Source organism: Larus michahellis, chromosome 13, assembly GCF_964199755.1.
Source record: "Larus michahellis chromosome 13, bLarMic1.1, whole genome shotgun sequence".
NCBI classification, from domain to species: domain Eukaryota; kingdom Metazoa; phylum Chordata; class Aves; order Charadriiformes; family Laridae; genus Larus; species Larus michahellis.
In genome coordinates this window covers 12,380,734-12,402,708 of record NC_133908.1, presented here as the reverse complement: position 1 = coordinate 12,402,708, position 21,975 = coordinate 12,380,734, and the positions used below count along the sequence as shown (strand labels likewise).

Below are 21,975 nucleotides of genomic sequence, written 5' to 3'. Positions count from 1 at the left end.
CAGCAGGTTTTGCAATTTAATCTGTGTTTATTAAACTTGTCGGGATCGTTCAAACCATTCTAGTCAGGACACACCACCAGAGGGGCTGGAGATGCAGTGCTTTGGACACAGGGTTAGGGGACACACTTCTACAAAAGCCTTGCAGAGCTGAGAACCCTCTGAAGCATGTGGCACCCTCCACGGTGACAGGGAAACGAGCTCCCCGAGAGCAGGGATGAACCTGCCTGGCAGGGCTGGACCGACCCCCTAACCTCATTTCAGCAGCGGCACAGAACACTGGGATATTTCTAGACCATTTCATCCCGGGAGGCACAAATGCGAAGGCCTGGAAGGATGCGTCCCGTGAGCTTTTCTTCTCCTGGACTGGTGTCTAGACCCAGATTCATCTGCAGCTCGGGTAAAAGCTAGCCACAGCTGGGATAACGAGACATGTTTCCCAAGTACACAGGGCCAAGGCCAGGCCCTCAACAGTCTGACATTTCAGCTGCCCATTGACACCCACTTTACCCGCACACCTACAGTCCATTTTACAGGACAGAAGACGGGGGCAGCTTGCAGACGGCCACGTGTTTAGAAACTGCCGCAGCACCTGCAAATACGAGAATCTCTTTTGCAAAAAACAAAGGTCCCAAACCTGATAGAGCACGCGTTCAAGAATTCCCATTCTACGCCAGTCTGTTGGCACTGCGGCCCCACGCAGAGACTCAGCCCTTCTACAGAACCACCCCACGGGGGCACTTACCTTGTAACTACAGGCAGGGACATCACACCGCTGCCCAGGGGGATTTGACAGTGGATTTAGGAGCTGCGGTAGCCGTCGCGTGTCACAGCGCCCGGCGCAGGTCAGCAGCGCAGGCTTAGCCTGGGAACTGCTCCAGTAAAGCAGGCAGGATGCACACGTGACAGGGGGTCCCAAAACACCTCCCGTTCTCAGTTATTCTTCAAGAAAAGAGACGGAGGAAAGCAGTGCCATGTTTCAGTCTTTTTAAAATTACTTGAAAGAACAAAACACGAATAGCTCAGACCAGGGTGAGAGTGCGTTTGACGGGGATTGTCTAGATACAATCTCATCCAAAGAACGCTGCCACGGGCTGCTACAGCAACGCCTCCTGCGCAGCACCGGGAAGCCTGCGGGGATCGCCGAGCAAAGGAGCTTTGCTTTAAAGCTTTACCATTTCAGTGAGAATCTGCTCCCTTGGACTGCGCGCTGGAACACAAACGCTTGAAATATCAGACGGGTAAACCTACTCAATGTAATGCAGAGCCCTGGGTAAGTCATTTGAAAGTCTGGGGTTTAGTCCCCTTTTTCAGTCTATTTCAGGTCTGGTTAATGACAATTACAACAAAGTTGCTCCTTATGTGTGATGTGTTACTTATGCCGCACCTGCTGATGAAGCGCTAATGACAGACTTGCACCTTACCTGGGCTTCAGCTCCCAAAGGCCACAGGGTCATGGCTTTGTATCTGTGCAGATCTGCACCTAACCCACCCAACTCGGCCCACAATTATTGTCCAAAATAATAACTTCTACAAGAATGGAGAGAGGTATTACTCCTTTATTGTTTCGGAAGAGTATTTTGAAGTTCAACTGGAAACACACTTACAACAAACCAGTCATCCCAGAAATCCCCTTGAAGGGTTTATACACCCCAAACAAATCAACCACCACAAATAAAAAAAAAAAAAAAAAAAACCAAAAATTCATCAACTTAGGAGTATTTTTATCATGACCATATAAAATACTAAATGTAAAGCAAAGTAGAATTATAATCCCCATTACTTATATCATTAACTTAAAATAATTATGCGTTCCAAAAATTCTTTCATCATGTTTAGTAACTTCAAAAGTTGTGGCAACACAGGGAAGATAAAGTATCAATCAAACTTGCATATTTCTTGAGTGTGATCTACCATTACAGACACCCAGAAGTGCTCCAGGACTTCTTAGCTTATATTACAAGATGTTCAGTGAGGAATTTGGGGGTGACGACACACACAAATGCTATTGTCAACAAATAAGAGCATTTAATGCTCTTTAGTCTCTATCAAGTGAAGTCTGGGTGTCCCTGTGGCCTCATTCCAAACTGACGCAAGGTGTAAGAGATGAGAAGCCACAGCTTGCAACTCCGCAAGCTACCCCTGATCAACCAGTGCAATTCTGAATTGCAGTCAGACCTTACTCCAGCAGAACCTCTTCAGACTCTGAGAGTCTGGCACACGTAGAGGTCACAGCCTCTGAAATATTTGTTTCAGCAAAAAAACGTAGGGAAGTTTTCAAATCAGATCAGAGTCCAGAAAGCAGGCACAAGCTTCAGCTTTATTGTTTTCCAAGCAACGGTCATCTTTGCAAGGGAATGATATTGCAGCTGAAAAAGAAGAGGGTAGAAGGAAACATTAAGGTCCCAGTTCTCAAACAAGCACAGAAGACCTGACATGGCACGGATCAGACCCACCACAGCCCTCCTCCACTGGTTTCCTCTACCGGACAAACCAGCCACTGAGATCTTCATCCCTGTCCCCACGTTTGATACAGCTCATCTCCCCACACCACTGTGCAAAACTGTAACCTCCAGCTCTCAGCCGGCACCTGCCAGTGAAGTTCACCAGAGCGGGCAGCAACACGCACTGAGCACGAAGCAGAGAGCTGGCCCGGCTGCAGGAAACTTGCTCTGAGCTGGGTGAAGCCTCACCCGTTCTGGTAAGCAAAATAGCAGCTTACCCCAGGAGGCCCTTCCCGGCCCAGCGCTTCGGAGTCAGCCCCACGTGAACTTTTTTGCCGCTGCGGAGCACAGTCACACTCAGGGGTCTCTGAAAGGGAGATAAAAATATAAGAATAAAAGACGGCAACTTTCCATCATCAAGTCAACCCTCTTCTTCCTTCTTTTGCTGAAACGCCAGAAGAACATTTGGTCAGAAAAGCTCGTCTTCAGTGGCTCCCATTCCCACCCCCATGGCTAGATCCGAAAGGAGGGAGCATTTGGTGTGGAGACATCTCCAGGAGATCTCTCACTTCCACCATAAAGCACCTGATGGCTGTGGCAGCTTCTTTGGCCTGTCCACAAGGACGGCACAGCAATGCAGCCACAGGGAGTCCCCAGGGGAGAACAAACAATATGACGGTCACAGCAAAGAGCAGGCACCTCTTAGCTCTCTTCTATCCAGCAAGAATTAGCTCAGTGCTGTGAGAGAACAGGGCTACAACAGCACAGACTGAATCTGACACTGTTCCTGACATGGAAATGATGATCCCAGAGATCAAAGTTACATAGAAAAAGCTGAGGCAGGCATCGAGAATGCAGTTACAGCAGAAATGAGCTCACCCCTTCGCTATGCTGCACCACTGTGGCGATGTTCTGCAGGTTCTGGAAGTTGTTTACGTTGACAGAACCAAACTCCACAATCTCATCATCGACCTGAAGCCCCTGGACAGAGACAGAAGAGGGAAGATGAGCATCGACCTTCTCCAAAGACAGGGAATATCACAGGAGCATCACCCTTCACACAGCCACATGGAGAGAGGTGTGTTGTGACCCTGTCCTCACCATTCAGGCAACTGAACTACTTTAAACCCTCTCCGTGTGCTTAGAAAGAAGTATTCATTCCTCTGCCCTGCTTCATGGGAAGAGAAATACTGAGGTTAGAACGATCAGCGAGGCCTTGCGGGAGCTGTGTGGTGCAACGATACAGCTGAGAAGAGAGTACTCATCTCGTTCCTGTACAGTGACTAGTCTAGGCACAGGACATCCCAGTGCGACCCAAAAAAAAAAAAAAGACAAAGAAAAAAGTTGGAGGAGGAGGGTGGAACCCTAATGAAACCCCCAACTTATTCCTACTTATTAACAAGTGACAGAGAAAGTCACATGCTATATTTTCTCTCTGGATCCAGAAGAAGCCTTCCCAACCGGCTGTCAGGCCCCACCAACTTACCGAGATATTTGCAGGAGATCCTGGAGTCACCGCGTTCACTTTGGCAAAAGCCTGTGGCAGGCTCTGGGTCTGGCTCATCGCCTCGGCCAACGCCTCCGCCTCATCCCTGGCGTGCTTCTCCTTCTCCCGGGCGTGCAGCTGGTGAAGAGCTTCCTCCACCTGCTTCATCAGGGCCTTGTGATCGTTCTGCAAACCTGTGGGTGACACCGTTAGCACAGAGGCAGCAGGAGTTACATCTAGGGGTTCTTTCTCAGCACACGCTCTCCTCCGCAGCTGTGCAGAAAATGGTGTTCTGGGTGTCTTGGATCCCAGCTGTGGCCAACAGGAACCTCTGCTGGGGTATCTGCTGGCTGCTGGCACCAGCCCTGCTCACGGAGCCCAGCAAATGCTTATCAGTAGAAGTTAGACACAGAGAAAACCACCCTACACATTTTGGTAAACATGCAAGGAATCAGAGCATGGAGGCCTACGATCACCTAGAAATCACTGCGTCTTTTTTCCATCAAGTCACATATGTAGAGCAAGAGCCATTCCCAAAGTCAGGGCATGGGGTAAGCCCGGGAAGGAATAGATGCCAAGCTATTTTTTACCCAGAGTTTATTCTACAAACACCACAAAAACGCTTCGCTGTATTTCACGACTCCCACATGGCTCCACAGCAGAAGCGGAATTTCGGTGCCGCTGCGACAACGCGCGGACAAAAGCGTTTTACTGACTGAGCCGATCCACAACGGCTACGAACGCAGAGCGAAACCACCGAAAAACAGACCCAGAGCGACCCTGGGTTTCATTGTTTTGAAGAACCGCAAGGAGCCGGCGGAACGGCACGGTGCTCGAGGCGCCTAAACGGCTGTCCCGGTATTAGCAGGGTGTTCATCCCAGCGGCAGAAGCCTGCGGGTCCCCCACACGGCACCAGTTTTTGCCGAGTCACTCCTGCTGGAGGGGACGCTCCCGGCCCCCCGCGTCCCCGGGCCGGCTCCCCCCGCCCCGCCGGTCCCCCGATCCCCTCCCTCCCGCCCGCCGCCGGTCCCCGCTCACAGATGATGTTGTGCCGGGCGGTGCGCACTTGGTAGAGGTCGATGTCGTCGCGGGGGAAGCCCTCCGCGTCCACCAGCGGCTCGTCCATCCCGACGCCCTTTTGCTGTGAGGGAAGAGGCGGCCGTGAGGCTGCGGCCGTGGCCCCGGCCCCGGCACCCCCCGCCCGCCCTCCCTCCCCGCCGCACTGACACCCTCCAGCAGCTCGTAGCAGGCCTTGATCTGCGCCTCCACCTCGTCCTTCCGCTTCACCAGCTGCTGCACGTCGCTGACAGTAACCGGGCGGCTGCCGCCGGGCTGCGCCATGGCCGCCACCACGGCACGCGACGGGCGCGGACAACAGGCGTCACGGGGCGGGGGCCGTGGCCGGCGGCGGGCGGCTCCGCCCACGAGGGGCGGGGTCATCGCCGGAGGGGCGGGGTCTGTGCTGTGGGCGGGGTCAGTGCAGGGGGGCGGGGGCAACGGAGAAGGCGGTGGCGCGGGGTGAGGGAGCGGCGGCGGCGACACGGGGTGAGGGAGCGGCGGCGGTGCCGTGGGCTTACACGGGTGTGGCGGTGCCCTGGGGTGGCCGTGCCCTGGGGTGGCCCAGCGGTGGCGTTGACACGGGGTGACACAGACGTGGCAGGGACACGTGGTGGCACAGCAGTGTCGCTGCCGCAGGGTTCTACACCCGCCATGGCGCCATGGCGCGGCCCCGTCCCTGCTGCTGGCCCCGCTCCGGTCCGTGTCCCCGCGCACTTGCAGGGAGGCCCGCGGCGGCACAGGGCTGTGCCACCCGGGGCGTGTGGCAGCAGGGGACACGGCTGACACCCACCCAAGTGCCCCGTGTTTGTCCTCCCCAGCAGCTCCAGTTTACCACCGCTGCCGGCCATGGGGTGCGCGCGCTGGTGTTTGCCCCATCAGGGCTCCGGCTGCTCCCACAGTCTGGGGACCCCCGCAGCACTGGGCTCACCAGGGACAAAGGTGACACGAGTGGCCTCAGGCCCAGATGCCGTGTGCATGGCCACACCCTGCACACAGCCAAATTGTCCCGGCTCGGCGTTGTCTGGGAAGGCGGATGGGCGCAGGAGGGGACGTGCCCGCGAAGGGGTGAACGTCCCCGGGGGCAGGCGGGCTGGGGGGGGGGATGTGCTGCTGTGGTTGCATCACCCCACCATGGCCCCGGGGAGGTTTCGCCGTGGGGTTGGCAGGTTCCTGCACCGCAGAGCCTGGCACACTCGTCCACGTTTAGCCCTGCTGGGGTGGGGACAGGAAAACAAATGACCCCAGGGGACAACCCAGGCAAAGCCACCCGCGGGAAGATGCCGGCGCCCCATTACACACTGGGGTGCTGCTGCCCACCCACCCGTCCCTTGGCCCCACAGCTGAAGTCACAGCTCACCCCTTGCATAAAACACCCCCCGTTGGGTCCCTGCACAAACCCGGACGTGGGGCTGAGCCCCCTGCCCCAGGACGGGCAGTTCCCAGCCCAAATCACACACAGCTCTGGGTCGCAAACGCTTCGGGCTGGGGGTGGGAGAAGGTGGGGCTGAGGAGGAGCTTCCCCCGTCCCACCACTATATTAAATGCCCTCGTGGACTCGCGCTCTCTTTGCTGCTGTCACATTGCCAGGACACAAAAATGGTGAGGGGCAAGAATGGGAAGTAATTTAAACGGCCGGGGCTCAACAGCACAGGACGTCTCGGGAGCTTTACCGGGTTTAACCCTGCTTGAATTCGGACTTTTTAGTGACTGTGCTGGAAGTTGTGTAGAAGAGCTGTTCCTCATACGCTGACCTTTGGATTCGAGCCCTCTGGGGGCTGCGGTACCTTCCTGAACTGCTAACATCTCTCTTTTCTGATTCTCTCTTTTAGACATCTTACACAGACAAGGGAGAAAAGGTAAGAGCCGCTTCGTGTCCTCGGTCCTGCCCCACTGCCTGGTGTGAAGCATCAGCCGTGTTAATGCAAATAATACTTGTTCCCGACTCCTTGATTACCTGGTAAAATCAGAAGTAAAACTGCTCTTTGGCTGGGCCACACAGGACGTGGTTTCTAATTGCAAATAACATTAACAGTGGAAATATATTCGTTTCCTTTTTCTTTGTGGTTTGGGAGGAGAGCGGCAAATGGGAGACAATGGGTATTTCCCGGCCAACTCCATTGCCTAAGCAGAATCCTCAAATGTTGCAACATTCCTAGCCAAATGCTGCACCAATTTGCCACCTTTTTCCCCATAAAGTGCTTCCCAAACCACTGGTGCACATCGTGGCTGGGTGCCCGGGTTGGATGGCGGTAGGGAACAGAGCGAAGGGGGATTTGTCCCGGCGCTGGCGGTTGTGTAAGAGCGTTTCGGGGGAGAATTAATCTTTAACGCAGCAAGTTTGCGGGTGGGCAGCCCACGGGGAGCACCGGGGGCACCGGGACTGACCCGGCCCCAGGCGAGCTGGGGCTTGGCACCTTCCACCCCGCAGAGCAGGATCCCGCAGGACCTGACTGGAAAGCGCTTTGGAAAATCGCTGTTTCAGGGCAGCAGCCAGGAATTCACCTGCTTAATTCGGACGCGTTTACAGGAGAGACATTTGCAGGGTCACAGCCGCCGCTTCTCCCTGCTCCGGAGATGAGCAATGCCGCGGGAAAGGCTGCGGCGGTGGCTCTCAGCCCTGTTTTCCCCTTCCCTTTAGCACGCACGAGGCCGCTTCATCCATTTCCACTCCATCACCTTCTGGGTCGGCAATGCCAAGCAGGTGAGAGGCTGCGGACGGTTGGGAACGTGTAATGGTGGGCGCTGGCCGCGCCGGGACAGGGCGGCCGCTCCGGTTATTGGCTGCTGGGGGGGCGGTTCGTCCTGGCAGTCCACCGGGTCGGGGCTGTGCTGGCGTCCCAAAGCCCCTCTGTGGCTCGGTGCCTGTGGCCGCCGGCACGGCCTCAGCCGATGGCCTTGGGGGTCTTGCGCAAGGCGAGGGGCGGCTGCCTGGGGGTGTGTGCGGGAGGGGGCTGGAGAAGTGCCAACCGGCACAGGCGGCAGGGCTCCAGTCGTGGTCACTGGCCTGCGGCAAGAAGGCGGCGTGGTCGCTGCTCTTCATCATGTGCTGCTAAAAAGCTGATGGCGATTTAAAAATCCCTGTGCTTCGAACCTGAGCTGCTTTTCCCGCAGCCTGGCAGGGGAGCAGGAGATGGGCAGAAATGTCTTCCCCTCGGCGGCGGCTAAAGCCGTGCACCAGCCCTGTGCCCGCTGCGCCCCGCCTGCCCCGGCCACTCATGGGCGCAGGAGGGCTCTGGGGGCTTGGGGGTTATTCCCCAATGTGGGGCCTTTCTCACCTCTGCTTGTTCCTCCTGGGTAGTTACCGGGAAGCAGGAAACCTCGGCTGCTCCCTGCGTGCACACACACACACACACACACACACAGGGGTGTGACTTGCACACACGGCGGTGGCCGATCCCCATGGGCTGTTTGTCCTGCCCCGGTCAGGGGGAGCCCTGTGGGAACCGGGGATCACAGCTTCACCCGGAACGGCTCTCGCCCGCCCGCAGGCTGCATCCTACTACTGCAACAAGCTGGGGTTCGAGGAGCTGGCGTACCGGGGGCTGGAGACCGGCAGCAGGGAGGTGGTCTCGCACGCCATCAAGCAGGACAAGGTAAGAGGGCTGATGCACCCCGCAGAGGTGTCGCTGCTGGGATGGAGGTTGGGGGAGACAGAACCTGTTGGCGGCGTTAAACCCCGCGCCTGCGGTGCATCTGCCCCAGGCTGGGGCTGCAGCCACGTCTCCATCCCTCACCTGTCCTCCTCTTCCTCACCAGATCGTGTTTGTTCTCTCGTCCGCTCTCAACCCGGGGAATGAGGGTAGGTGCCGCGGGGGGGAAACAGAGTGGGAAATGGCCGCGGTGGAGCAAAGCCCCTCTGCTCATGCCTGCGGCTGCTCTTGCTCCGGGCAGAGATGGGGGAGCACCTGGTGAAGCACGGTGATGGGGTGAAGGACATCGCCTTTGAAGTGGAGGACTGCGACTTCATCGTGCAGGTAGGAAGCCCCTCTGCTCCCTCCTGCACGGCACCCTGAAATGGCGAGGGGAGGTGGGGAAGGGCATGGGGACATCTTCCCCCGTCCCGGGGGAGCTGTGGCAGGAGGGGGTCTCTGTCCTTTTGCCCAGAAAGCCAAGGAGCGCGGAGCCGTGGTGGTGAAAGAGCCCTGGGTGGAGGAGGACAAATTCGGGAAGGTGAAGTTCGCGGTGATCCAGACGGTAAGCGGCTGCGGAGGCTGAGTCCCCGCGTCAGAGTGGGGTCCATGGGACCAGGTTGGACCCTGGAGGTCCCCAAAAAAACAGGGCCACCACGCGACTGCTTTCCCTCCTCTTGCAGTATGGTGACACCACCCACACCTTGATAGAAAAGCTCAACTACAAGGGCCTCTTCCTACCCGGGTTCCATCCGCCCCTCTTCAAGGACCCCCTGCTGCCGAAGCTGTGAGTACTTCCCAGAGGGGCCCACCCGGCTCTTTGCCACCGTGTGTCGGTGGGATGTCCCAGCAAGGAGCCAGATGGGTCCCCACCACCTCGTCCCAGAGCCTCCCCGGCTGTGGGGTGGCCCCGAGCCCAGCTGAGAGCTGTCCCCGGCTTCCCCCCGCAGACCGAGCGCCAAGCTCAACTTCATTGACCACGTTGTGGGGAACCAGCCCGACCTCCAGATGGTCCCAGTGGCAGACTGGTAAGAGTGGGGAGGGCTGGTGGGAGGTGGGATGGAGCAGCAGCACCGCTCTGCTGGTCTCATCCCCTCCAACATCAGCGGCTGAGGCTAATTAAGCAAGAGCAGAGGTTCGTTAATGTGCGGATGGAGTGAGGGACTTGAATGTGCCCTTTGTGGCCTGGGCAGGTACCAGAAGAACCTGCTCTTCCACCGCTTCTGGTCAGTGGACGACAAGCAGCTGCACACCGAGTTCAGTGCCCTGCGCTCCATCGTGGTCACCAACTATGAAGAGACCATTAAGATGCCCATCAATGAGCCAGCACTCGGCAAGAAGAAATCCCAGATTCAGGTGAGCGGACACCAGCGGTTGATCCATCAGGCTGCCATCTCCTTGAGCAGGGATTTGGTGAAGGAAAAGGGACCGAGGCATCAGTGATTCAGAGCCAGCACAGAGGTGCTGTGCTAAGGTGGCTGCTGGAAAGCAGCCCTGGTGCTGCTCAGGTCTGCCAAGGGCTGTCAAACCCTGGAGCGCTGCCGGGACAGAGACGGTTTACCCCCGATTTCACCAAAACTCTCGTTTTTTTAATTTTGCGGTCCCTCGGCCAATTTTGCTTTCATGTTTATAAGCCCCAGTCGAGCCCTTGGCACGCTGTAGCTGCACTGCCACTGACATGGTGACATTTTTTTCTCCGTAGGAATATGTCGACTACTATGGGGGGGCCGGAGTCCAGCACATCGCGTTGAACACCTCCGACATCATCTCGGCGGTGAGTGCAGCCCCAGGCAGCTCCTGCCCCGGCCTGTCCTGCCCCAGCCCTGCTCCGCCTCCGCCCCGTCCCACCGGGCACGGTCCTCATCACAGGGCAGTGGTGGACTATGACCCCCCTGGGGTGCGAGGACAGGGGCAGGCTGGGCGGGCTTTGTGCCGTGGTTGTCTTACAACCAGGATTAACCGCCCTCTGTACCAGTGTGTTGCTGGAAAGGGACCTGCCTGCACCTGCGAGCTGCTGGGAGATGCCCGTCCCTCCCGTCTAAAGCAATTGGGGTCTGCAGGGACCCCAACGGCACGTGCTGTCCTTGGGGGGTGGCCCAGGGGAAGCTCGGGCAGCCCAGGCTGGGGGGCTGAGCCACCATAGCACATCACCCACCTTTGCCTGGGGCAGATGCTGGTCTGGATTGAGCCCAGCTGCTGTTGAGCACTTGGTTTTGGACTCCCCTCCAGACCAAAGGGCCTCCAGAGTTACCGGGGGTCAAGGTGGGATGAAGCATCCTTGCACAGTGGCCAACTCTCTGCCTGGAGAGGCATCTCGGGCCCTCCTGTTCCTGGTGCCCAAAGCGAGAGGGTGGGACAGGTCCCCATGCACGAGGTTGCCCAATGTCATGGGAAAGTATCGCTCTGCCTCCCAACATCGTCTGTCCCCGACCATTCTCTTGGCACGAACCGCTCCACAAATGAGCCCCAAGCCCGACCCACACCGGGGTCCTCCCCTGCCTTGCAGATCACCAACCTGAAGCAGCGGGGCATGCAGTTCATGGATGTGCCGTCCAGCTACTACCAGATGCTGCGGGAGAGGCTGAAAACAGCCAAAATCAAAGTGAAGGAGAACATCGATAAGCTGGCGGTGAGTCAGACCGGCTGGAGAGGGAAAAGGTTTGCCCGGGGCTGGACCATCTCCCCACGGTGTTTTGCAGGGATGAGGGTGATGCAGAGAGATCCCCTTGCTCCTCTGTGGGTCTTCAAGTTGTCGCCCTGTTTCTTTTCTTCAGGAACTGAAAATCCTGGTGGATTTTGATGAGAAAGGCTACTTGCTCCAGATCTTCACCAAACCAGTTCAAGACAGACCCACAGTCTTTCTGGAGGTCATCCAGCGGCATAACCACCAGGTTGGTTTGAGGATTTCACGATGATCTTGGCTTCAAGACCTCGGGGCCATCAGTACCGTCACCCAGCCAGCTCTCGGCGCTGCTCTTTCCCAGCCGCTTCCGAGCTGAGGGACCTGCTGCCTGTCCCTGCCGTCTGTAACGCTGTTGTCTCCACAGGGCTTCGGCGCTGGAAACTTCAAGTCTCTGTTCGAAGCAATAGAAATGGATCAAGATGCCAGAGGAAACCTGACCGTCCTGGAGCCCAACGGGGAGACCAAGCGCATCTAGAGAGTGGCAGAAAACGCCGCCCTCGCCCCTAACGAGCTGATTCACAAATAAACCGGGAAACAGCCAACGTCTCGGTAAATAGCCCAGACCCAAGTGTCGTAAACCCAGGGAAGCTGCTGCCAAGGTGGAGATGTAAAAGGACTCAACACCTTTCCCAACCCAGCCCCAGCGCTGCCCTCCGCTGACTTCTTGGGAGAGGGAGCATGAGAAATAGCAAACACGCTCTTAAAAAGCAGTTTAATCTGATCCACACCACCAAATTCTTAACAAAGGGCAGAGTTAAGGCACATGCTGAAGACACGCAGCTACAGAGGAAGACAGAAGAAACAACTAGGAGTGCTTAAATTTAGTCTATCCAAAGTTTTCTGTTAATTTTAGCTACGCGGGAAGCTAGGAGAGGAAAGCATGGAGGCGTTTGCCTCTGTGCTTCTCATTTTGTGAGATTTGATTTTAATTACTTTTAGACTCAATCTTGAATTTGAATTTGCTGAGATTAAACACATGGGTTTAGGGTAGCTACAACATTCTGGAATGAGACTTAATCAAATTTACGTCTTTCAGCCTTCCCAAGGCAATGCGCTCTTGCTCTAATACCTGTAAATTTCCAAATTAATGAAGGGTTGGGGTTTCTCCCACGTTTCAAGAAGTAATTGCTGGCATTGGCAGCGATTCCTTGGCTCAGATCCTGGCTGCATGTGTGAAGTCCCCTCTGTGCATCGCGCTGGTGTTGTCACAGTCCTCTGCAAGGGGACTTTTCCTACTGACACAATAAAACCCTTTTCTGTCACAGCTCAAGTGCCTGGTAAGTTAACACGGTGGGGCTGGAGCCCCTCTACCCCATGTTCGCTGTGGCTGCTGGTCAAACGCTCCCCGAGGAGTCCGCAGGCCTCCGTACACAGCCGCTGAAGAACATCTCAGGGTGTCCAGTGCTCACAGGTCTCCCCGCTGCTGCACATCTGCCCTCCGCAGCCCCGATGCACCCACCACTGCTCCCCAAGCTTCCCAGCATCGAAGCTGCTCAAAGCCTGAGCAGCCCAAGCCCCGGCCAAGCCCTCGGCTCAGGTTGGGCTCCTCGGACATGAGTCCCTCCACCAGCCCAAGCCCCTGCCCCATCCGGCCACCCTGCAGGCTGAGCCCTGCTGCCTTCTGCCCCGCATGGTGTGGTTGTCCTGCATCCCCATCCCTTCAGCCACCGTGGCTGGCTATGGAAGCCAAGAACTGAGCTGGGAAGTCACCTACAGCCCACGCTCTCTCCCATCTCTTCCGTTTCCTCCACCATCGGCCGCTTCATTTGTCTCTGCCCTGGGCATCTCCTTTTCTAAGCTCACAGAAGCCACTTTGACCACCAGCACCCCCACAGCAGCCCCCAGGGAAGGAGGACGGGGGCACATGGCCGGCTCCAGGCTGTGCTTTCATCCACATCAAACCCCAGCGGCTTCCCCAGCTCCCCCCTCCTGTAAACTACATGTAACAGAATTCATTTCAGATTTGAATAAACTGATTTAAAAGAAAGAAACCAAAGGGCCTCTGGCCCAAACAGCCTTACAGCGTCACCCCAACCAGCAGCACTAACACCTCGCTTCGTAGGTTAAGGGCTTTCACTTCCCTAAAGTTAAAAAATAAAAGATGTGAACCCGGAAAAATCCAAGGCTGCAGGAGCAGGGACCCCTCACCTGCCGGGGCAGTGCCACCGAGGCCGGACGAGTCGGGGACACTTGACACTGTGGCAGGGGGACCAGCGCCTGGCCGCGCCTCAGCTCTTCAAGGTTGTGAAGACTTTTAATACTAAGAACATTTTCTTTAAGTTTATAAACTTATATGACTCACATACTTCTTTCACGCAATGTAATGTTGCTTAAAGTCACTTCCTGCTCACCAGAATTAATATTTTCAGTAAACTTTGCTGAAAATCAGTTCTTTGGACTGCTCTTTTTCTGGATCTGCTTCGTAGAGTTCTCTCAGTTCCCAGCACAGGTCTGAGAGCAAAAAGCTGCCCTGGCTATACATTAAGCACAACATAATTTTTCTGTAAGAAAAGTCAGTATATTTATGGTTTGCTTTATAAAAGTTACTATAATACAATGGTACATAGTATTCAATTCACAAAAATATGAACAAATATGTACAGCATGACACATCCACAACAAAAACACTTTCTTCAAAACAAGATACATACTGGTGACAGATTCTATATGCACAAAACATCCCTAAATTTATAAATTTGCTTAACAAAAGAAAAAGCAGAAACCCTAAATCTTCAAAGCAGAGTTGTTTTTTTTTTTAGGAACTTAAAAAAAATAAGATTTATTTATTTATTTATTTATTGCAAACCATTTTACCTGCCTCCTTTTAAAGGAGGCCCTTTATTTTCACACTGTGAATTAAAACAACCTGTTTATAGAACCAGAAAACTGCAAGGATTGGGAGCCGGGTGTTCTTCCATTTTGCTTTTAAAACTGCCCATTTGTTTTAGAGTGTCCGTGACGATGTGTTTCTTTTCACTTGGACAAATACTACAGTGGCAATTAAGGAGGAAACTCATAAAAACAAAACAAATATTAAATTGAAAAAAATCCAGTTGCAAACTCGCTTAAATACATTTTAGGCTGTCTATTAGACTGTACACATTTCCTCGCTTGAAATAAATAGATTTTGCACATTAGGTTTCAGACTGAGGGGGGGGGGAAAGAAGAAGCCTTGACTTGGCAATTTTTTTTGTCTTCAGTTTCTTAATGCTTCTAATTCCATCTATTTATTTGACAAAAAACATATTTATACAGAATTTACATTATACAAAGCTTGACACAAGCTGTAAATGCCACCAGCTCCTTTGCTATACTTAGTCCTTCTTCCTCCCCATCTCCTCGACATGATTTAGAGCTGGAATCTGTTTAAAAAGAACTCCAAATTACAATAGTCACTTTTAATAAATTATTTACATGCTCTTGAAGTACAAAGAAATCAGCAAAAAAATTTCAACATGTTTCTACAAGAAACAGTGTTTGAAGAGAAGATTCTTGAGTTTGCCTATGTACAGAAGATGCATTTTTTTATATACTTCAAAATCCTTTTTTCCTTAAATTTTTATTTTATACAGAAATGCACTGAAATGATCCCTGAAAAAGGTCACAAAAACCGGAACTGAAACTACTGTATACTTTGTTGGAGTTTAAAAATGTCTTGGTTTTGTTTTCCTTGTAGAAATAAGCTGCTCTATACAATACAAATATCTGCAAGATGAGCCCCTTCCCCTCTCGGACCCCCGATAGTCACAGACCACTTATTGGGACCAACCTGGAATTGCAGACAGGGGTGGGAACGGAACGGATAAATGAGGGTGTCGGGCAGAGACAGGAGGGATTTGCGAGCACAGAGTGCGCTTCCTAGAAACACCAACTGCGGAGGCATCTGCACGCTGAGCTCAAGCCAGCTTCATGTTGGGAAACTAAAGATTTAAGTTAAATTTCCAAAACTTTTGCACTGTTGTCTTGGGTCATTTCACCTAGCCAGATAACAACTTTGCAGGGAGCACAGTCAATGTCTCTCTCTTTTTTGTCTTAGGTTCCAATTTAACTAAAAATAAATCGGGGACAGGCTTTTCAGCCAACAAAAAAAACTTCAGTAAATCCCTCTGTAAAGCAGCACATAATGGTGAGGTTTCTTTTTAGTCCTTGATGCTGTTCCCATGGGGTGCCGGGGCGCCTGTGCTGACCGTGGGCCTCGAACGCTGGGTCTGATCCAGGCTGGCATGCGAATTGCACACCTTCTGCCTTTCTCCTCACCTCATCCCTTTCTAAGTACGAGCCAAAGTACCTGGGAAGGATTAGAAAGGCATCTCCACGGGGCTGCCTTCCGAAACCACCTCAGTGGCTGCAGGGCTCCCCTGCCCCGATCAGACCCCGCCAGGTTGCAGGGACAGGGCAGACCACAGGCAACTGTGGCAGCTCATGGAAATCATGAAACCAGACTTATCCTCACCATAAAATGTGCTGGTTGGGGGCACAGGGCAGCTCCGCAGTCTGAGACGCGAGCTGGACAGGTAGGACTCTGCAAGCCAAGACTTACGGGGAAGAAAAGAGAAGCCTCGGGTTTGGCTTTGAGACCAGACTAACATGATTTTCAGAAGTGCTGTAGGTCCGACAGCTCTGTTTCCTCCTGGGGGGCTATTGGGAGCTCAGCTCTTCCCAAAACTCACGTTATTTGTCTGGGATTCTAAAAAGGGGTGGGCTACAGGCAGTTTCAGAAGTACCCAAGGGATTTAGGTACTCATGGTCTTTGGCACCCAAATCCCTTTGGCGCTCCTGAAAACACGGTGAAGGAACCCAACCTGTAGGTCTCCTTTCAGAGGGCCACAACCTGCTTCCTTGCCTCTCCTCAACAAAGATTAAGGCAAACTGCAGGGGTAATCCCTTCCAGAGCACACAGATATACTGGGAAATACAAAACTGTCAGCAGGTACTTAGGGGCTGGACCATTTGGGGAGACTTCACCCCCACAAACCACTGTTAATGCACTGGTTTGATGGACCAGAGAGGAAGAAAGCCAAGGACGTCGGCAGAACTGCCGCACGCAGGGGCTTCCGTTCTGAGACACAGGAAACTTCTGTGCATTTCCAAAGCTTTGGAAGTAAAAGGCCAAGCTGTAGAGATGCCAATTGGAGCGTCAACACAAGATGGACCTTATTTAAAAAATAAAATAAAGTAAATTGAGCAGCTGGTTTAACTCCCATATGCTCCTGTCATCGCTGCACTTACAACCAACACTCAATGACAGAAACTAGTTGTGCTTCTCATAATTTTGAATTCTGGGTCACCATTACCCAATTGCTGGAGAGATTTATAAAGAGGGGGGGAAACAACAAAACAAAACCAAAACAAGAACAGATGAGACTATGGACTGTCCAACCTCAGCAACAATTTCCTCGCCCTCAGACAGAAATACAGGCGGTATTAAGGCAGCTTGTAGCAGTCTGTGTGTTCCTGTTCTTTCAGGCCTGTTGTCTGAAGAAGAAATTCAGATGCAGAGGTCTAACCTACATCACAAGCTCCACTCCATACTGCAGGCCTGGAAATTCCACATAACAGCAGAACAAACTTCCAGGAAACTCTTTTGCAAAGGCTGTAACCTCTGTGGTCATATAGCAATTATCACGGATTTTAAAAGGCTGTAAGAATACAGCTGTACAATTTGTTCTGTGGGGAGATGATGTTTAGCTATGCAGATAATCTTCCCACTTCATACTGACATTGCAACTTCCCCTTATAAGCCAATTAAAAAAGGGTTTAGTACAACTAATCTCTACTTTTTTTTTTTTTTTTTTTTTTTTTTTTTTACACAGGAGAAACTCAATGCAAGTTGAAAAATCGATCCTGTCTATACCCGAATGGCTGTGTAATGTTTCCAGATCACATCCAAAGAAGTATTTCTTTGGTGTTTTGCCCCATTTTTAAATGGAACCTCTCGAAGAACTGCAACCCTCACCTTAGCACATCTACAAGGACAAAATATATTGAAAAATCATTTCAAAATACACCTTCCAAATTTAAAGAAGTACTTGTTTTCCTGCTGTAGATGGGGGAGGACAGGATTGCTCCCGCAGCCTGCTCTCATGGACACTTTTGCCATGTTCTTAATGGAGGGATGGGACCACCCCAGGACAAGTTACTGAGTAACAGAGGGAGGAGAGCGGCACGGCACAGCTCGCTCCTATCACAGGAGGCATCTCCCACATTCAAGGACAGAGCAAATACTCCCCGTAAAATTCTGGAAGGGCAGGGAAATGCAGACAAAAATGAGAAAAATTAATACGAGACACACATCAGCCTGTTTCCCATCTACAGGAAGAAAAAATCCTGTTATAAACGTGGGCCGTAGTGTATGTTTACAAGGAGGGTAAGATTTCTACAGCGTAAACACAGCCTGCATGCAAGACAAACCGATCTCCAGGAAACGGGCATCCCCAAAGGCCACACGTCGTGCAACGATGCTACAGCTACACAACTGACTCAGCTTCTTACTAGTCATTGTGATATCCAAATATTTTCACGTATGGGTGCAGAGGTTTTGATCCCCCAATATACCAGCACGGTCTATGAAAATTACAGACGAGCCCAAGGCGCTAAACTGAGGTCTGCGGCTGACCTGACTCTTCCCCGGGGTGTCTGGCTTAGGGGACTTGTTCAGGCTCATCCCTAACGAAAAGGCAGGACAGTTCACCTATAGTCTCGTTGCGGACACATCTCCATACATACACGCACCCAAGCACACGCACACATCCATTCACACACCCTCAAGCCTCTGGCTTGCTCTGTAACATCAACCTTACATTTATTTACAGCTTACTCGGAGAAATCTGTGCAATTTCAGCCAATCAAGCTCCCAACAAACCTTATATGGCATTTTCAGTCTCTGCTTCACATTTAAACGTTGAATGTCTTTTTCAACCAACAAAACTGATAAGGAAAAGGTAGCAGCATTTATGAAACGATGAAGGTTTATAACAACAATTAAAAATAAGGTACCATTATCCCATTACGGAGCATTAATGTAGGGACTGAACAGAGAAGCTAGTGTTTGGGTAGACCATGCCACAAAATGGTAGTCACCTTTTTGTGTGCGTCTTGGATCTGAAAAGGAAAGAGCACCTGAAACATGAACAGTCCTTGTAAGCATGTGCGCTTTTTGCTTTCATTCGTGATCCTGGCAGAAGTGCGAAACTTGCTTGGTTTTTTTTCTTCTCTTTTTTCCTCTTTTTTTTTTAAATATTTTTTTTTCCTTTTTTGATTTTTTTCTTCCTTTTTTTTCTTTTTTTTTTTTTTCCTCCTTTTTTGGCAAAGTGCAACCACACCTGGTTACCACAGTTTTGACATGGCCGAAGGTGCAAGTGTGACGAGAAACCTCGAGTTCAGTTCAGGGTTCCCCTGCAGTTCTCAGAGCCACATAGACACGGGATTTTTACATCCTCAATCGGAAACTTGTAGTCATAGGTAATTTCCTCATTCACATTGATGTGCTGTTTGGAGTAGATGACGATCTTCTTTTGAGACTCCACTGTGATCACTTTAGCATAACAATTTGGCTGCAAGGGTGATAGAACAGGTAATGATTTAGGCTCCTGATGGCCATGGCTTCCCAGCCTCCACATAATTATTCCAAGCTAAAAAGAGCAGGACAGTCCTTTCCCTAGACAGCTTCAGCCACGCTTCCAAGGCATGGACCCAGGGGAAGCTGAGAGAAGGAGGCGGGAAGCCAAAAAACAAAGCAGCCCTCCCTTATGCTCCTCCAAAATATCCACGCTCTGGTCATTTGTGGTGCAACCGGGTCTGGATGATGCTCCACCAAGTTTGTCACGGGCTAAAAGCAGCTCAACTAATGCTTAATAATTTGGTCAGGCAGCCAAGTCTTTGAGTGTAGACTGCAGCACAGAGCAGAGGGGAAAGCAGCTTCTCTACCTGCCGGGGCAGAGAACACTTTTCCCATGTGAACACTAGAAGGAGACTGTTCCCACAGAATAACAATGCTAAAATTTGGTTTGTTTTACGGAAATATTTCTTTAGATACGTTTGAACAGTGTCGGTCAGGGTCCCCCAACAGGGTAAGGAGGATTCTGAGTACACTCTGTCTCACTGCGTGTTCATTTCTCAGGTCTCTCAAATCTCCTTACATTAGTTTAGACTCTGCTTTGATCTGCTGCAGCTCATTAACATTTAATCATAACCCTGTCACCCCCTGCTACTTCTGAACATGGCCCCAATCAAAGTTCGCAAGGACTCTGTGAGTTTATCAGTATGTCAGAGTACAATTATATGCAAAAACAACATGATACTTACATTGCAGCTGTGATTAATAAACCTGGCGAAGTTTCCACATTTTGTGGCATCAATGATGGTGTCATGATCCACTCTGAACATGTAACTGCTGCCTATGCCTTCATCCTCGTATCGTTTTTCACGCATGTCAGCAATGACCTGCGGAAAACCCCAGGTGTAGAGTCAGGACTCGCTGCAGAAGTGGTCCCTGAGCAGAGATCTACACAACACTCACCTGAGCTGTGCTTGTGCCACTCAACAGATATACGATCCCCAACACCCCAAGAGAACACAGACCTAACTGAAAACACAGAAGTTCAGGATGGGCTTCTTGAGAGCTCATCTCCTAAGGATTTGAGAACTTACTTTCTATGGGCTGTTGAAAATCCCACCCTTGTACCTCCAAGCCACATGCCAACCTCTGCATAGCTCATGTAGCTAACGCCTTACAGCAGGGACTCCAACCCCAGCTGTCATACTTGAGCACTTCTTTCAAGGCTGGATTTTGCTCAGATTTCACCCCAGTCCAGCTTACCTGCCTGATGTTCTGACCCACGTATTCGATCACCATCTCATCAGCTGCAATGGGCTCCATAGCAAAAAGGCCCCAGTCATGAATGTGGCTCTTGCAGAATTTTAGTTTTTTCTTTCGGAACTGCATGAAGAAAACACCCCAAAACCCCAACCCTGAATTAGGCACAGCATAGAAAGGGAAAGGCCGTCCCAGCATCTGCAGCACACTCCAAGCCACAAGCAGTGCTGGGGCACTTCAACCTGACGTAGTTTCCTTCTGTCTTGCAGTGACAGGAAGGCAGGACAGAGGTCATGGGAGGTCCCGCAGAGTTGCAGTACTTGGGTTTTTACCACTGAGCACATACTGGGGTGAACAGACCCTTTAAGGCCGTCATCTCTGAGTTCTGCATAACCCTGATGGTTCTGACTAGGGCTCAAGCTCTGTAACCATCATATACTCATTTATAGCCATTTATCAGCCAGCCCATGTCTCTGCTTCTCACAGGTGAGCACACTGGACTAAGTGTCATCTTTTCCTTGTGACTGCTCTGTTCCTATTTCTTTAGATAAATTATTCGTATTAGACATTGGATTAAGTTGTATTGTTGTATCAAGTTGTATTATGTGGAAGTACAGGAGAGCCAGGTACCATTCAATCCTCTGGCACACACAGAGGTGCCCAATGCTGAGATGGCCATCACCAAGGTGAGACCCAACAGGCAGGAGGTCCTCTGCCCCGGCCTCAGCCAGCTCCCAGCCAGCCCCTGTGCAAACCAGCAGTCCACAGGGTGACCTACCTTGAGTTGGTTGAACTTAAGCAGGTCACTGTCACAGCTACCAGTGAAGGAGGAGAGGAGCCTGCGTTGCTCTGACCGCCTCTCGGAGCCAGCCCGGGTGGAAGCGTGAGGTTGGGCAGGGATGCTCATACCCTGAGAGGACAAATGGGCGATCAAAGCTGACCCAACGGACCCAACACCCTGCAGCCTCCCTGTGAGCAATCAATCCCTTGTGCTACAACACAGCACCGCAGAACCCGTGGCCTCCTAAAACATCCCACATCAAACACTAACATCTCCCTAGTAGCTCCCAGATGACTAACTCAACACAGGCGTAGCAACAGCTTCACCTCCGTCCTTGCCAAAAGGCAGGAAGCAGCCGCTGTGCGTGACACCATATAAAACCAAATCCCATTCACACCCTGGCAGCCAGCGGAGGATGTGTCCTCACCTGCGTGTCAGCTGGAGGCTCTTCTGCAAAAGCTCGGCTATTATTGAGGTATTTAAGTTTGTCCTTCTTATCAATTTTGTAATAGCCTTCACTTCGTGCACAGCCTGTCACGTGCTCCCGCATCCCATCATCCCGCTTCTTTTTCTTGGGGGTAGAAAAGCTAGTAGGTGGAAAGAAGTTAAGGAGAAACACAGCCACGGGTAGATATCAGACAAAACTTGCTTCAGCTAGATAGAGCTAACACCGGGAGCTTGGAAAATTATGAAGGTTTTGGGGAGCTGCAAAAAATAGCAATACTATTGAAAAATAAAAAAAAAAAAAAATCACTGAAGCCCTCGTGCCTACAGGAAAACCAAGCACAGTCTGTCCTTCTTAGCTGCATGCTTCGGGAAACTAAAGTAAAGAGATAATGAAAATTTAAACATAAAAAGGTTAAGCTGTCAAGAGAAACCTGTTTGAGAAAGGATTTCCCCACAGCACCCACTACGTACACAGACAGCAGCTGCCCAGCCATCTGGATGTACCATTTTCTCTGTTTTGAGTGTCATGCTTTTGTTCTACCTCTAGAAACTCCCTGCAGCCACCTCAAGCCCTGAAGACACCGCACTGATCTCACGGCAGCAATCATCCCCACCGACTATGGTTAGAAGCAG

The 21,975-nt window shown here is 51.9% G+C and overlaps 3 protein-coding genes across 6 annotated transcripts in view; 1 reads left to right on the top strand and 2 right to left on the bottom strand.

Annotated features, from left to right (window-relative positions):
- Window positions 1-1,536: 1,536 nt before the first annotated feature.
- On the bottom strand, window positions 1,537-5,336 carry PSMD9 (proteasome 26S subunit, non-ATPase 9). The gene is made up of 6 exons (XM_074606225.1): window positions 5,156-5,336; window positions 4,967-5,069; window positions 3,928-4,121; window positions 3,321-3,422; window positions 2,720-2,808; window positions 1,537-2,366 (listed from the first exon to the last, which is right to left on the bottom strand). Exons 1-6 carry the CDS (start codon window positions 5,267-5,269, stop codon window positions 2,339-2,341), a joined length of 630 nt encoding a protein of 209 aa, XP_074462326.1. The 5' UTR covers window positions 5,270-5,336; the 3' UTR covers window positions 1,537-2,338.
- Window positions 5,337-6,555: 1,219 nt separating this feature from the next.
- HPD (4-hydroxyphenylpyruvate dioxygenase) lies at window positions 6,556-12,563 on the top strand. The gene is made up of 14 exons (XM_074606216.1): window positions 6,556-6,586; window positions 6,817-6,843; window positions 7,626-7,688; window positions 8,476-8,580; window positions 8,744-8,786; window positions 8,879-8,961; window positions 9,092-9,181; window positions 9,300-9,403; window positions 9,567-9,644; window positions 9,810-9,972; window positions 10,319-10,390; window positions 11,123-11,245; window positions 11,391-11,507; window positions 11,664-12,563. Exons 1-14 carry the CDS (start codon window positions 6,584-6,586, stop codon window positions 11,772-11,774), a joined length of 1,182 nt encoding a protein of 393 aa, XP_074462317.1. The 5' UTR covers window positions 6,556-6,583; the 3' UTR covers window positions 11,775-12,563.
- Window positions 12,564-12,701: 138 nt separating this feature from the next.
- The window catches only part of SETD1B (SET domain containing 1B, histone lysine methyltransferase), a 57,364-nt gene continuing 48,090 nt past the window's right edge, over window positions 12,702-21,975 (bottom strand). For 2 of the 4 annotated variants that reach the window (XM_074606211.1, XM_074606213.1), the window contains exons 14-18: window positions 21,323-21,489; window positions 20,893-21,024; window positions 20,118-20,237; window positions 19,604-19,741; window positions 12,702-18,852 (exon numbers count right to left, since the gene is read on the bottom strand). In XM_074606211.1, coding sequence (XP_074462312.1) covers window positions 18,679-18,852; window positions 19,604-19,741; window positions 20,118-20,237; window positions 20,893-21,024; window positions 21,323-21,489 — 731 coding nt within the window. In that variant the 3' untranslated portion in view covers window positions 12,702-18,678. The other 2 variants (XR_012589750.1, XM_074606212.1) reach the window with 2 other exon arrangements.

Bases quoted from the DNA above. Each gene is read 5' to 3' on its own strand.
- HPD (XM_074606216.1), top strand. The intron at 6,844-7,625 runs GTAAGAGCCGCT...CCTTCCCTTTAG, and splicing joins ACACAGACAAGGGAGAAAAG to CACGCACGAGGCCGCTTCAT. The intron at 8,787-8,878 runs GTAGGTGCCGCG...TGCTCCGGGCAG, and splicing joins TCTCAACCCGGGGAATGAGG to AGATGGGGGAGCACCTGGTG.
- PSMD9 (XM_074606225.1), bottom strand. From the start codon at position 5,269: ATGGCGCAGCCCGGCGGCAGCCGCCCGGTTACTGTCAGCGACGTGCAG. The intron at 4,122-4,966 runs GTGAGCGGGGAC...TGTCACCCACAG, and splicing joins CGCCCGGCACAACATCATCT to GTTTGCAGAACGATCACAAG. The intron at 2,809-3,320 runs GTGAGCTCATTT...TCTCCCTTTCAG, and splicing joins TGGTGCAGCATAGCGAAGGG to AGACCCCTGAGTGTGACTGT.